The sequence below is a fragment of the Vicugna pacos genome, chromosome 2, assembly GCF_048564905.1.
Source record: "Vicugna pacos chromosome 2, VicPac4, whole genome shotgun sequence".
Classification (NCBI taxonomy): domain Eukaryota; kingdom Metazoa; phylum Chordata; class Mammalia; order Artiodactyla; family Camelidae; genus Vicugna; species Vicugna pacos.
This window is the reverse complement of record NC_132988.1, coordinates 18,384,367-18,400,673: the sequence shown is the minus strand read 5'-3', so window position 1 is coordinate 18,400,673 and position 16,307 is coordinate 18,384,367. Positions and strand designations below refer to the sequence as shown.

The following is a 16,307-nucleotide window of genomic DNA, read 5'->3' as shown; positions in this document are numbered from 1 at the left end:
CTAATGAAACAAAACAGAATGGACACTTGCTATTCTATGGGGAGTCTCTGTGACTAAGAAAAATTGACCAGGTGCCTTATAAGCAGCCTAGATTTGTCTGGATGGAAGGACTTTGTATATGCAGAGCAGAACCAGAAAGAGTTCTTGTCTTCAAGAATTTTCTAACACAATGAAGATGCGCTGAATGGCATTACTTGGCACAACTAAATATGTAAACTACAGTCCTGTCCTTAGAGACTTGGATCAGGTGTGACATCCATAAATTCCTCGCTTCCTTTTCGTTGGGAGGATGCTACTTTTGAAATCATCTGGCTGAAATGTCACAGCTGGCAATGAACTTAGAAGTGGTAGGTGGTAAACTGAAATTCAGAGTCTCCGTGTTACTCCTTTTCTTTTTGATTCCTGAGATTCCCACTCACTTAACACTCCGCTGCGAACCCCCATCCCAGCTCCTGCGAGCATCACACTCACACCTGAGAGACCGCAAGACCCGGCTATTAGTGCCTGCGTTTTAAAAGCACTGAGACCTGCATAATTAAGTGACGAAAAGTCGGCTTTCAAGAGCCCCTCCTCTCTTCCACCTTCACCACCCCCTCCCCAGTTTCTCCAGATTTGGAAAATTAATCTCTGGAAAAGAATTTTAATGAAAAAATGGCAAACTAGCTATTTCTATGTCATGCATCACGCTTTTAGAAAGTTGGTAAATGTTTGGAAGTAACCAGAACAAGGTGTCATAGTCAGAGGCTCAGTAAAGTGCAGTCTGACCTCTGGGTGTTTGTGGAGCAGGGCGTTGCTGTGGCTTTGATCAAAGAGCAACAGGGTGCTGTGATCCCCAGTGGGTCTTCATCTCGCATTCATGTGTGGGAACTGTGTTTAAATATATTTTCTTTTTCGAAGGACTTAGTCAAAGTAGAGTTCCTGAGGGCCCAGGTTCTCAGCAATGAAGTAGGTAGCTTAAAAAGTGCTTTCAAATCTGTGAAAGAAATGGAGGGAAGTCTTATTCATCCTCACTTTCTCCCTGTTACAGGATTTTTTCCCTCCTTTATTTTGGTTAGTGATGAGCTTTATTTAGCTACACGTAGCCCAACTGAAATTGAGAAATGTTGAAAGTCCAGGGCTAACTGCTGTTTTAGAACAGGAAAAAAGAAAAACAGAAGCACTTCAGCTGTTTGCTCCTTCAAGACAAATATCTCAAAACCAAGTGAGTTCCTAATTGGAGTAACTGGGGAAAAGAAGCATTTGAACACATTATTTGTTGAAACCGAATCACCAGACCATTGTTGCTTTGGGGTATTTTCTGAGACTGAAATAGCTAGAGAAACCTCGTCTCTGTTTTTATAGTCACTGTGATGGCATTATACTGTGTAGCAGATTTTACTTGTGTTTTATTTTCTCCTCTCTGCCTCAAGAGTAGATAAGATGTGTCATTTCTCTGAAGGAGCGGTACCATCAACATCAATCATGCTTTTATTAGGAACTGTTCAGACTGGGTACCACTCTGGTTGTGTTCTGCATGGTCCGCGATACTGTCTCCACTCGCCTTCATCACTGGTTTTCCTGGGCCTGTTCCCAGGCTTGGTTCTCCATCGGGAGGTGGGAGCACACGTGTTGCTGCCGCTGCCCCGACTCTCCCTCCTGCCGAGCCACTGGGTGGGTTGCCTCCTGTTCTGCTTTTAAGTAATCTTAGCTTTATCAGAAGTCTGGTAAGTTCTCACTTCCTCAGGACTTTTGATTAATTATGTAGCCTGATTTTATTTAGGCCTAATGAATATGATTGTGGTTTTTTTTCCCCCTTCTAGTGAATTCTCCATCATACTCTTACCAGCAAAACTCATTGCTGTTCCTGGCTTAATGATGGATTGCTCCTTATGTTTTAAAATACTGGCATCGAGTCTCTGGAATTTGACCTTCCCCCTTTTCAAGCATTTTTAACCCTAATTTGTAGTGTCTAGTCTGTGATTCTATGGTTTCTATGAGTGTCAAGAATGTGCTATGAGTGTTAAGGTGTCTGTTTTATCCTCTTTGGAAATTATGATCTGTCTTGGACAATTCTGCTTTTGGTTAGGAGCATACAGTTGATGTCAGTCCTTAAGTGAAATCAAGTAGGTTAAGAAAACATAGTCCATGTTGGAGCAATGAAAAGTTGCATTACAAATCCCCTGGTATGTTCACTTTTTCACCCTTTTGCATGTTTTAATTTAGCTAAGCATCTCACTGGAGGCAGTTCTTAGGATAGGTACATACCTTTTCACAGCAGTAATTAGTATCTCCACCAGTCACTTTATACAGCACACCTCTGAGGCACTTTGCATCTCCATGACATTCTAGTGAGGTATGTGGCGAAATGATTTAGATGTAAAAACTTCGGAGCTGCGGAAATTATATAGTTTGCTTACAACTTCTCTGACACCCACAGTAGCACTTTGGGAGCTGGACTTTCACCTTTTCTGTTTCTTCACAAAAAGAGCTAGTAGTGTAAGTCAGAGATCTGCATACACTTTGTTTGGTTACTTGGAAATCCTTGTTCCCCCATGCCCCAAAAGTGGGTCAGACATTTTTAATAGGAAGATAATCATTATAAAGTTATCGTTCTTTCTTAAGTAACTAAAACAGTTCCAAAGTAAAGTTAATCAGTACCCTGCGCTTTTAGTTCCTTGCTGCTTTTGATCTTTATGCCATGATGTTTTACCAGGAGAGTTAAGACAGGGTACTGAGCCAAAGGACAAGAAGGGGTGGGGGGGCCAAGTTGCTCGCTTCGTTGACAACAGACAGTTTATCTTTTGTCAGTCGCTTTTTTGAAGGTACTAGAAGTCTTTGATATTTTACCCCCAATCACTTTTTGGAGCCCATATTTTATGTTTATTTTATTGAATAATTTAATCATTCCCTCAATATTTAAGGGGATTATTTATTTTGTCTAGTTCACTGAATTCTGTGCCAGGGCAAGAATTGTAAAACACCACAAGTCTGAAGCTACAGGGGCAGTTGGCCATTATCTGTCTCCTCTCCTCATCCTTTTATTAAAGGGACTTGGTTCGTAGCACTTTGCCATGACACCCCCCCGCCCCCCGCCTAATCCCATGCCTTTTTATTGTATCTTCAGATACGAATTAGAATAATTTTTTTTCAAAACTTTCTCTGGGACTCTGGGACTCCGGGATCTGAGGTATTGAATGGCAGAGAGTGTATTTTGTTGGTGTTCATGCAACTGGAAAATGGCATGTTTCTTTACTAGACGAGGCCAAGTTGAAGAAAATTTTCTCATTGTTGTGCAGTTAGCCGATTAGGCTTCCTTTAAATAAAAAGCGAGTTACACAGCAGTGAAAGGCATTCTACAACTTTTTGCTCTTTTTCCTTTTAACATTAAGGAATACCACAGACGCTGCAAAATTAAATAGCCGTGTCAAAAGGAGCATTATAAGAGTATTTCTCTCATTTGGCTTCTGGCACTGCTAATAGAAATGCCTCCCACGGGCGAGACTCCATAGGGAAAGGTTCTGTATTTAGAACCCTGTCTTAAACTGCATTTTTATTACTTGCAAAATCGGACCACACTATAAGTCCAAGCTGATTTATAAGTGGACTTTGTATGTGGCTTGAGTTAACGAACTGATTTGGATGGGAGGGGTGGGTAATTTGCAAATATTTGTGTATAGAGGCTTTTAAAAAATTTGAAAGTTATAGTTTTTCATGAAAGAATGTTTGAAAAGTTTTAACAGGTAGGAGAGAGAGATTATTAACCTTCCAAATCCAGCCACTGTTAATATTTTGGTATATTTACATAGTTGTTCCTACTATATATGCCGTTTTATGTTCTGCTTAAGGTTTTCCCCCAAGTTATTACAGTCTTTATGTACATAATTTTTAAGGGCTACATAATATTCTATTGAGTGGGTTATACTATAGCTTAATTATTTTCCAATTTTTAGATACTTCTTTTTTTTCCCCTTTATAACAAAGAATGCTGTGATAAAAATCACTGTGCAAAAAACTTTCTTACCTTTCCAGTGCAGAATATTTCCTTAGAGTAAATTTCTAGAAGTGAAGTTGCTGAAACATAAATCTCGCTTCTTTTTTAAGGCTTCTTGGGGGTTCTTTACCAGATGAATGCTTTTTCTTTTTCTGTCAGTGTGAAATGTTTGTATTTGGAGAAGAGGGAAGGAAATCTCTGTTTGCTGACTCATGTTTTTATTTTGCACTTTAAACTGATAAGGCCACTTAGCTTTTGACATAAACTAAAGCAGGAAGTACAAAAAGGGGCAGAAAAAAAAAAAAAGTTGTCTTGCCAAGGCCAGGGTGCCATGGACTCATTGAGTTCCTGATGGCAGGTACGCTACTTGTTTGACTTGAATATTAAAATGCTTAACTGAAGTAGGCAAAAGTCAGCCTGCATTTTGTTTGGTGTGTGCGTTTAATATGCAAGAGTCTGTGATCTTGTCACAGCAAACCCCCCACCTGGCACACAGTATTTGGAAGCAGTAGTTTGTTTTGTCTTTTATTCCCTGGTGGAGAAGCCTTCTGTGTTGAGGATATCACCTCAGCTGTCTTTCTAAAACCTAAATCTCATCACACTGATGCTGTGATTTAAAACCTTCCATTTGTCCACGGGGTAAGATGTATCACAGGCCCTTCACAGCCACGCCCTGCCCTTATCAGCCTTGTTTGTAACAACCTTGAACCCTAGTATTTCTATTATGTCTGTTAGAACTAGCAATCTAGAAAAGTGGTTTAAAAATTGAGGCTCTAGAGCCAGACGACACAGGTTCGAACCCTGGCCCTGCCGTTTAGAACTGTGCACATAAACCCTGGACAAGTTGTTTTACTTTTCCGTATTTCACTTTCCTTACCCGGTAAATGGGGAAAATGAAAGTGTTCACTAAAGAGGGTTTGTGGCAAAGGCTGAACTTGTTAATGGATATAAAGTTCTTGGAATAGTGTCTGTCATGTAATGATCATTCAAAATTTTAACGTTATTGATTTGCAAAATTCTGCTCCTCCTTTAAGGCCTGTATGATACTTTCTCTTTGGGAAAACTTCCTGAAATGCCTGGAATTAATTGTAAAAGTTAATTGCTTTTCTGCTTTTATGTATTATCGTTTATACCTGTTGTAGAGCTTTCGTCACCCAGTGTTATGATTGGTTGATGGTGGTACCGCACAGTACACAGGCTGCCACTCCTGTTCCTGCACACAGGGTCTGCCTCAGTGTGGTCATGCCCTCCTTCCTGCTGAGTTCTGCCCTGAGACTTTGCAGTACAGTCCTCCAGTGTTGGCATTCAGGGGAGCGAATTTTGCTTCATGAGAGTTCATTGTTTACACACTGACTCTTCGGTTAAATTGGGTGCCCGTTGAGGATGGAGACATCTTTGCCTCTGTCCTCTGTGTATACCACAAGTGCTCAGCAGGCATTCAGTACAGCTTTGTTGAATAAATGTCAATTGAAATAGTTAAAACAAAGGTCTGAAATGGTGGTTCCTAATCTTCTCCCCTACCCCCAATACTCTTACCTTATATAACAAACCCATCAGTGATAGAGTTTGAAATAGTGCCAAGTGATTTTGATAATAAACACACCCCCTCTAACTTGAAAACTGTTGACTAAAATAGAAAAAAGCAGTTTCTGGAGTCGAAGAAAAGGATATGCAGAATAAGAAGAAATGTGTTTCTTTTATAAATTGTTACTAGAGGAAAAGAAAAAGAAGTTGTCTTTCTTGTTCTTTTGCAAAATTAACCTTTAGTAAAAGTGAATGATCATTTCAGGAGGTACACTCTGACCAAGTGTGACTTGATAATAGCATGGTTTTGTTTTCTCTTTTTCTGTTAAATGAGAATAATACCAGTGTCAAAGAACTGGTAAATCTGGGTAAAACTCTTTACAAAAGGAAACAACCTCCTACAGCCTGTTGAAGTTCCACACTTGGCCTTCTGATTCTTGAGGGAGCTAAGTCATTCATCAAACATTTATTCAGACTCTGATATGGTCCAGCTACAATGCTAGGCTCCAAAGATAGGAAAACAATAATATAGAATTCCTGAATCATTTTCCTCTAGTGAGGAAGGCAGGTGTGGAGACGGCCACGTGGTAGCCATAGACATGCACGATTTGCTGTGATAGCTGTTCATCATCATTATCCCTTCACGTTCTGAGGCTCAGTAATGATTTCTCCCCTTTATTCCTGTTACTGGTAATTTGATGAGTTTTGCTAGAGGAATATCCAATTTTATTAGTATTTTCAAAGAACTGACTTTGATTTTATAGATTTTCTCTGTTACACTTTTTTTTTTAATGTAAATTTTTGCTCTCATTTCCTTCTGCTTTCTTTGGGTTTAATTTGCTGTTTCTCTCTCTCTCTCTCTCTCTTTTTTATCTTCTTCTTGTGATAGATAATATAAAATTTGTTTCCAGCTTTTTTTCTTTTCTAATATATGCATTCAAGACTAAATTTCCCTCTAAGCATGATTGAACTACATCCTACAAGTTTTCATGTGTCATATTTTTATAATCATTCTGTTCCAAATACTTTCTAATTTCCCCTGTATTTTCTTTTTTGACCCATGGGTTATTTAGAAGTGCAGTTATTTTCAATAACAGTATTTTTGACATTTATTCTTAGTTATACTGTGATCAAAGGGAATTGCATGGTTTTATTCCTTTGCTAGTGTTGAAATTTTCTTAATGGCTCATTATTTGGTCAGTTTGGATACTCCAGTTGTTAGGTTTAATGATCTACATACATGAACTGAGTTAAGTTTTTAAACATGTTAATCTTTCTGGTGAGGGCTCTCTTTCAGGCTTGCAGACAGCTGCCTTCTCTCTGTGTCTTCATGTGGCCTCTCCTCAGTGGGTGCGCATGGAGGGAGGGAGAGAGAGAAAAATCTCTCCTTCTTTCTCGTAAAGCCACCAATCCTTTCAGATCAGGGCCCCACCCTCATGACCTCTTTTAACCTTAATTACTTTCTTAGAGGCCCCATCTCCAAATACTGTCACACTTGGGGGTAAGAGCTTCAACATGAATTTTAGGGGGGACATAATTCAGTCCATAGCATACTGTAATACATACAAGCACTTTAGTACCTGGCCCAGAGAAATTGTTTAATAAATCGTGGGTTTGTGGTAGAGAAGATTTTAAACATCTTTTTCCCTTTTCTCTTTTCTAGGTGCTGACTTTGGGTGACTTTTTGAAACACTAGGAATGGTCATTTCTACCTTTCAGGACCTCAACACGAAGGAGCTAAGGAGAATCCTATGTAAATAAAGTGACACCTCTTCCGCTGGCCTTTCACATTGGGACCATCTTTCTTTCTCCACCTGCAAGGAGCATCCTGGTGCCATCATGAACGTGACAAGTTTATTTTCCTTCACAAGTCCAGCTGTGAAGAGACTTCTTGGGTGGAAACAGGGTGACGAAGAAGAAAAATGGGCCGAGAAGGCTGTTGACGCTTTGGTGAAAAAACTGAAGAAAAAGAAAGGTGCCATGGAGGAACTGGAAAAGGCCCTGAGCTGCCCGGGGCAGCCCAGTAACTGTGTGACCATCCCTCGCTCCCTGGACGGCCGGCTGCAGGTCTCCCACCGCAAGGGGCTGCCGCACGTCATTTACTGTCGTGTGTGGCGCTGGCCCGACCTGCAGAGCCACCACGAACTCAAACCACTGGAATGCTGTGAGTTTCCTTTCGGCTCCAAGCAGAAGGAGGTGTGCATCAATCCCTACCACTACAAGCGGGTCGAGAGCCCTGGTAAGTGAGTCCTTTTGTGCTGATGCATTTAGCGGATTTGTGTCGTTTATCCAGATCATTCCTTTCCATGTTTTTGGTTGTAATTTTTAAGCATTAGGGGAAAAGCTGTGTTTGTCAGCCCTTGGACATTTCATATGCTCCAACCATGTACTCCTCTCTGGTTGACATTATTTCCTAGGTGCTGTGAAAACGGTCATAGTGGTACTGACACTGCTAACTTGTAATAAGTTATTCCTTTCTAAGTTTATTCTTCATGTTTCCCTTCGGTTCTGTGCCTTTCTCTAGACACTTTTAGCTATGATTTTATTGCAAGGGGAGGAAAATCAGGAAAGGAGAGAAGCACGGTGTAGCCATCTGCGTACTTAAGGGCAGTTGCCAGTGACTTGTCTCGCTTTATCCTCGTCGTCCATGGGATTTTGTTATGGCTTAGTCCCTGTGGAGGGCAGGAAGGAATTACGTTCTGCTGTGGAATCATTTGATACAATTACTCTGTAAGAGAGTCCTAGTTTTTACGTGTATGACCTTTGGCAGGGGACAGTGCAGGGTAGGGGAGCATAGCAAAGAATCTACTTTAAAATTTGCCTGGGTTTGCCCTCAGATGAGAGTCCAAATTCTAGACAGTTGCATCAGTTGGAAACTGATTAGGCAATCCCAAGCACTTAAATGTCTCTGTCAGGTCAGAACCAATTTTGTTGATGGATTAGTTATTCATAGCTCATGGTGGCAAGGGCTCCCAAATGAGGCTGTGTGCAGATTCACATGGCTGCCTCCCGGAGGTTGTGATTCTGGCATAGCCCGTTAATCCGTGTTTTTACCAAGTGCTCCAGGTGGTGCTGACGGGAGCTCTTGGGTTGGTGTTTGGGAACTACTAAGCTAGATCCTATAATACCAGGGCTCTCCAGTACAAGGCATTCTGACTTTTTATGGAATATTTACAACATACAAAAAGTTTAAAGACTATGGAATAATATAGTAAACATCTTTGTATCCAACACCCACTTGCTTTCAATAACTGATGTTCTGAATTTGACAATTAGAGTTAATCTTTATTATTCCCAATACTGGTATTACCTTTGTACGAATCCTTGATGGTATATACTATTATTTTGTATATTTAAAGGTGTTATAGAATGATATTGGAGTATCCTTCTACAACTTGCTATATTCATTCCGCATCATAGTTTTGTGATTTCTGTACTATGTACTTTAGTATTGCTTTGTCAAGTCCTGTGAAAAATCCTCTGGAGATTTTACTGAAATTTCGTTGATTTCATTTGGAGAAGGACTGACCTAGTTATGCTCTTGAGCACAATATTTTTCTAAATTTATTTAAGTCTTTAAGTTTCCTCCATAAAGTTCTTGCATGTCTTTTCTTAGATTTATTTCTAGATAACTGGGTTTTATTGTATCCTTTTAAAAGTCATGTTGTTAATGTTCATGGCTAGGACTATACTTGCTTTTTTCCAACAATTTTGCTGAATTCTTGTTCTAATACAGACATTCTTTACTGCTTGTTACACTCACTGTGATGTAACTCTGAGTGTGTAATATGTACAACAAGATTGTTTAGATTCATCGGTTTTTGATCCCAGTAGTAAGTTTAAGAGGTACACATGAAAGAGTCTAATCCCACTTCACAAACAGTGACACTCAGGTCCCTATAAATTAAGTGACCTGTGTGTCAGACAACTAAGGTTCAGTATTGAGAAAACACTGTGGACGTATTTCCTCCAGCCACCCTTCTGCCGCTCAGCTCCACCCTTTCGTCTTGCGCTGCTCTCTGTGTCCTGACCCATGTCCCCTGCGGGGGGACCACTGCTTTACAGGCAGTGTTCTTTAAAGATGCTTCCGACGCTCTTACCGCAGCTCTGCAGGTTCTGGCGCTGGCCTGCCTCTCCATCTTTTTTCCCACTGTTCCACGCTGTGTCTGCTTGAGTCTCACAGAAACACCTAGCGCAGTTTTCCTCTGGACGTCATTTCTCCTCCCTCTTTGCCTCACCCACTCTTATTTCTCCTTCAGACCTAAGCTTGATGGAGGCCACTTCACAGAGAAAGAAGCCTTTCTTGATAACCTCCTCCTCCCCCAGTAGGCTGGTCTCTGTTTTGCATAGCAATCTGAATTTTTTCCTACTGTTCTTCACACTTAAATTTACCATTCTTTTAGTCTTCCTTGCAGGATAGTAAATAGAGCTTCATGAGGTCAGGGACCATGTGTATTATTAATGTCCCTACATTAATAGTGAGCACTGTTGGTACATTTTTACTGTTCAATGAAAATGCTGGTTTTAATGTCACCCTGTGGTCATTTTTTTTTTAGAGATGAGTTTTCAGTTTGTACCGCTGACCATCATCTTCCTTTTTTGTTCATTTCATTGCTGTTTTTGTCTGACATAAGATGGAAAGTTTGTGTTTTTTTTTAAAGTTAATCTTGAGATGATTTGGTTACTCTTAATAATTTACTTGTAAAAAGTTCTTGATAGGGAGGAGGTGGAAAACCAGCTGAAATTAGGCATTTTGAGACTCCACGAATATTATTTCATCCTCCCCTTTAGCCAGGAATCTAGTGAACCATTCATAGACCAGTTCTCAAAAACTTTGGGGCCAAGATCTGTTAAATTTGAACATATCAGGATTTTCCTTAGATTTTTCCTGTTGTGAAGTGTCTGATGTGGGACTAAGAACAAGGGGCTTTTTCCCGGAGACCGCTGTGAAGCAGCCCTACACCTCCTGGGAGAGGCCCACTCAGTCAGAGTGCGGGGGGCCCAGAGTTAAGTGGGCGTTTTCCCTCTGTAACGCAGCGTGGAGCACACCTGGTTACTGTTTCTGTGGAAGAGGACAAAAGGGGTCTGGAATTCTAAGCTGCAGATACACAGCTCAACACTGAATTGCTTTGAACTCCCTTTTACATCAGATACATTACTTCAAAGAGCAATTCAGCAGTTTAAGCATAAGATAGTCACGTCTTCCAAACTTAGTGTTTTCTTTCAACGTCCCTGTTGAGACCTAGAGAAAAATTCAACAGAAATCGGGAGTCTCTGGAAGGTGTAGAATAGTGGTTTTCAAAGTGTGTGGTCCCCAGACTAGCAGCGTCAGCATCACATGGGAACTTGTTAAGAAGGCAGGTTTTTACCCTTCCACAGACCTATTGAATCAAACTCTGGGGATGGAGCCAGCAATCTGTATTTTGACAAGCTCTCCAGGTGATTCCGATTCAGGCTAAGGTGTGAGAACCACTGGTTTAAGTAAGTATCTAGGCGAGTCATCAAGTCCAGTTGACAAGATGAAGCCTCTTATTGAAATAAGATGCTGGAGTGGGCGTATAGCTCAGTGGTTGAGCATGTGCTTAGCTGTGGGAGGTCCCGGGTTCAATTCCCAGTACCTCCGTTAAAAAAAAAAACAAAACGAGAAAGATGTTAAGTGAGTTAGAATTTGAAACCCTTCACCATTTTGAACTCTGCATGTTGTTAGGGGTATAAAATTGTCTTGCTCTTTCCAGAACTTCCCTTCCTGCTGATATCCAGTAAGTTCAGCATTGTGATACAATATGATAAGTTGTCTTTAAGAGGATGGAGGAGTCTGGGGGGAGAAGGGAATGAATGCTTTGTTGTTTGGCCCAGTGCGAGTTTTATAATTGTTCTTCTGGGAATCTTACTATCTCTGTTTCTTTGACTGAAAATAGTTTTATGGATTTAAGTAATTGTAGTTTTTCTTTAACCTGTGCCATTTATCTTGATATAAATAGAAGAGTCTAAAAATTGTAGTGGAGCAAAAACGGAAAGATGCAGAAACACTTTGTCGCAGCTTGTGTTCATCCTAGTTAACAATGGGAAAGAGCGTGGGAGGGAAGAGCCTTCCTTCCTTTTTGCGAAAGGTAGTGAGTACGTTGGCCCTCACTGAAATGTGCACCTTTGGGAAAGTAGAAAATGGTAAGGATTTCTTTTTCTGCAAATGCGTAGACAGTTATGGGAAGGAGGAAGTTCAGCAGCTTCTGAAGACTATGACCTTGCTGATGATGTAACGGGGTGACTGTTTACTTGGACTTTTGGTAGCCTGTAGAGTCAAGGCTACTTATTAGTGGTTGCGTTAAATGTGGGTTTTCTTTCTCTTTACCAAAGTAAATGCTGACCACGGTGAAGTCAGTCATCTCCCTGTGGCATCGAGAAGACCATTCAGTTGTATCTGCCGCCATTAAAATGCCTTCATGGGGACTTCCTGTCATTTGGCCTTTTTTTTTTTTTTAATGTTTTTCACGTGGTTCTTGAAAATTATCTTCTGTACTTTGAACTTCATCAACTTGAAAGGCCACATTGAACCTGAGCTTAAATTTTGAGATCTCGATTTCGAGCTGGCGCTAGCTCCCAGGTGCTTTCGTGTTCAGCATAATGGCTCGCAGCTGTTTAAAATGAAAATACACCTGAAGTCCTCTTCACTTGTTGGCTGAATGCAAGTTTTGGCCCTTCGACTGCATCAGTCACCACGTAATTCGTGGCTTGGTCAATTTTACCTTAAAAGGAAAGCCTTAAAATCATAGCAGTGGAGGAGGAATTGGTGGTTGCCAGGGGCTGAGGAGGGCATGGGGGTCGGGGTGGGGGAGTGGGTGTGGCTGTAAAAAGGCAACATGGGGAAGGGGCCCTTAGGTTGATGGCAGTGCTCTGTGTCTTGACAGTATCAGTGTTAGTGTCCTCACTGTGATGTTGATCTGTTGTTTTGCAGGGTGTTACCATTGGAGGAAGCTGGGTAGAGGGTAGGCAGTTTCTCTGTCACTTCTTACAGCTGCACGTGAACCTAGCATTATCTGAATTTAAGCATGGTGACCCCTGAAAAAGCATCTAATTCAGCTCACAACTCAGTCACACGAGTGCTTTCCCTCAGGACCCAGCCGCTGTGTTTGGGCACACAGCAGAGGTGCTGTAGGAGTATTTTATTTTATTTGTCACACAGAATAATAAAAAGACATATACTCAAGGACTGAGATTGAATAACGTTAATTTTTTTTAAATAAAAGTAAAAAAATTTAATGTTTCTTCATGTTGTATGTTTTTACTTGAGGCAGTGATGACAAAAATTTCCAGTGAAAGTTTTTTTTTAAAGTTTCGTGTATGTCCATTTGGAGGATGGGGCTGGGGGCAAGTATTGACTTTTCCTTCAAGTTTATCTGAGTGGTGATATCTGAGTCTGATAACTGAAGCTGTAAGCCAGATATCAGGCTATGATGATAACAAGTGCTTTAAAGATTTAGGATTCATTGGCAACAATATCAAGTATAAAAATTAAACTAAAGCATTATGACCTGCATCTTACAGTCAGGGTTCTCCAGAGAACAGAACCGATAGGATCTATATTATAGAGATGTGTATATATGGAGATTTATTATAGGACTTGGCTCACGTGAGTGTGGAGGCCGAGAAGTCCATGGTCTGCTGTCTGCCAGCTGGAGAGCCAGGAAGGCTGGTGGTGTCAGTCCCCGTCTTAGTCCAAAGCCCTGGGAGCCAGGAGCACCAGTGTTCAGGAGCAGGAGAAGGGAAGTGTCCCAGCCTTCCTGTCCTGTTCCACACTCAGCAGTTGGGTGATGTCCACTCACGTTGGCGAGGGTGATCTTTTCTCTGTCTTCCAGTTTGAATGCTCACCTCCTCTGGAGACACCCTCACAGACAAGTGAGAACTACTGTTTACCAGCTCTTTGAGCGGCCCTTCACCCAGTCAAGTTGACATGTAAAATTAACTGTTGCACCGTGACACTATATCATCTATGTCTAAATTTCTCTTCACTCAAACATCCACGGCATGTACACAGCTTCCCAGGAACAGGCATTGCCTGGGAAGGACCGACCACAGCACAGGAATTGAATAATAGAGCTGTGGACAGGGGAGGCAGCCAGTTAACTCCTCCAAGCCTGAGAGCAGCCCCAGTGAAGCTCACTTGACTCTAACACATCTGGACATTGCGTTCCAGCCCGTGTGGTGGTTCAGATACGTATGTGTATATTTCATTGTGCGAAGGATTTAAGTCAGTTTATAAGAAGACTTACAGTAAAGTAGAAAGTATTGGTAATAGTGCAGACCAAGGAAAACAAATTCAAAAGGAAGGTCAAGACCAAAGAGAAAATTAGCACATACGTGTTCCATAAGGGTCACTGTGATACAGATGTGCTCCTGTGCGTAGTTACTGTATGTCTGTGGTCCTCATCTGGGTGGTTCTGTGATACTTTGGGTGCTTGAGAGAGAGGTGTACAACACTGAGATGAGGAAGGGATGCTTTAAAACCTTAAAAGAGGTAGTTTCAGAGCATTTGTGCCTGAGGGTGGGTGGTGGGCAGAGCCGTCTAGGCAGTTTGCAGGGGCTCCTGCAGGAGGGATCCGTGGGGCGAGGACAGTGTTCCCCAGAGTTTGCACTTACTCTTCCACAGTCCACTCGGGGCTCCCTTCTGTCCCCATGGAAGGTTTGTTTTGAAAAAGCGTTTGGTCACTACTTCTGCTTCTGTCCAAGCTCAAGACACAGCCAAGTGGACGTGGAGTTTAGATGGTGAACTTTTTCCCCCAAATATTGGCATTTGGCTTGTGTTTGATAATTTCATCACTGTCATTTACAATAGTGTTAGAAACAGATGAAGTAATATAATCATGTGTGGGATTTTATACCCAGATTTCTTAGTGAATTCCATTTTCTTAAGTCCAAGGCAAAAATGTGAAGTTTATTTATTCTTTTTTATTTAGTTAGTTCATTTTTTTTTCCTGAGCAACTGACTGTTCCTAGTGCATTGTTTAGGGCATTGATTTTGTGTTATTTATTAATTGACGAACACATGGTTAAGTTTTAGCAGTTACTATATATTACTCTTACATAAATTGTAAAAGTACATAAATTATATAAACTGAAGTAGACCTCTAGACAGTTACTACCTGACTTGTTTCTGGGTGGAACTTTTCTCTTGCCAAATCTACTGCAATTTTGAAATTTTAAGACTGCTCCACAGATTGTACAAAGTTTCCTGCATCCTTTTGCTTTCCTGACCATTGTCCTCCACTTCTTTCCTTGTCTGTCTCTGCGACACTAGGTGGGCAAGAGAGAGTATCTCCAGACCTTTCCGATTCACTTAAAGTTCAGCGCTCCTCCACCCAGCCCTGCTGGCTTACGGGGCTGAAGGAACGCTAGCCAGCTAGCAGCTGTTACAAACAAAACACACTCCCAGAAGAGCACGGCTGATGAAAAGGCAGTTTTGAGAACCACAGAAAACATTGGTTGTAATAAAGTAGTTCACTGACTGCAGTGATGTGGAAATAATGTTTTGAATCAAAAGGGCTAAAAGAGCTAATACCTTCCAAGACTACCTTTGGGTGAAATAATATCAAGACCGCGAATGGTGCTTTTTAGCTTTTTGTCCCCACGTGTGGATCGCCCTCAGACAGTGGCTTCTTGTGGGTCCGGGGATGTTTTGTGTGGTTGTGGGGGGGGAGTCACAGATGGTTTGCCCGTGTCTGTAATGCCCTAGGCTTCTGAGGGACACTTGAAAAGAGAAGAAATGGAGGGGAGCTTGGCTTTTGTAATGCTCTCAGGCTGATTCTCCCCCATTTTTCTTTCAGCCTCATTTGCACTAGATGTTCAAGCCTCAAAGAAAAGACTGGAGATTTCTTTCCCCGAAATGTATGTCCCATCCCCTTGTCTTTTTCCACTTTGAAATGCAAATATTCTCTTGAAAAGACCCAGCATCATGCCTAATCATCATGAATTAGCCAGATCATCAGACTTCTGCCCTGGTATTTGGAAAAACAAGTTTGTTAGGGGGAGGAGATGGGGAAGCAAAGAGTGCATATTTATTTGTTCTAAACAGCAGAGCTGGGGGACTTTGAGCAGCTGTCAGTTTCCCTGAGCACTGTGTTCACAATCTCAGAGGGCCTGGAGAATGGGAGAACCGAAAAAACCAAATGTTGTTAATTTGCCAACTTGGCTGAGGATTCCTGATTCTTAGATCCTGTTCTTAGGACTGGTTTGAAAGACTTCTGTTTCCCCTGCGTTTAGTCTGGTGTGGGCTTGCACTCTGCCAACAGCACTCCTTCCCTGTGTGTGGGAGGTGGGGAGATGAACACTGAACTTGCGGCTTCATTTCACTTTCCTAATCATCAGTGCCCACAACTGGATTTCTCCACTCTCGTGACCTGTAGCATGCGCGGAAGCCTGCCGGTAACACCCCGTCCAGGTCTGCTCTTCATAAAACTGCTTCAGGCCACGTGGGTTATGTAACTAGAAGTAACGGGAACCTCCCTGATAAAAGAACTAGAATCTGGAAACATAGATTATGTTTAAAGATTTAGGTCCACAAAGGACTGTTTGGCATTTTTGTCCCGCAGTTCCTTAAATGGTCAGTCTTATGCGCTGGAGTCCATTTGAGCAGCCCTTGGAATGGGAGGCGGCGTTTACATTCTATTCCATCACTACCTCAGTTCTAAAACAACTCTGAGAGATGATGCTGTTCTCAGTTCCTCGCTCTCTCACACGAAACAAGCCATTTCTTTTGTTTGTTTTTATTGAAATATATTTGATTTACAATGTTGTATTAATTTCTGGTATACAGCATTGT

The 16,307-nt window shown here is 41.5% G+C and overlaps 1 protein-coding gene across 13 annotated transcripts in view; it reads left to right on the top strand.

Annotated features, from left to right (window-relative positions):
* The window catches only part of SMAD1 (SMAD family member 1), a 68,406-nt gene that overhangs the window by 18,976 nt on the left and 33,123 nt on the right, over positions 1-16,307 (top strand). For all 13 annotated transcript variants that reach the window (XM_072976277.1, XM_072976261.1, XM_072976268.1 and 10 more), the window contains one exon: positions 7,158-7,733. In XM_072976277.1, coding sequence (XP_072832378.1) covers positions 7,334-7,733 — 400 coding nt within the window. In that variant the 5' untranslated portion in view covers positions 7,158-7,333. The remainder of the gene's footprint in view (positions 1-7,157; positions 7,734-16,307) is intronic.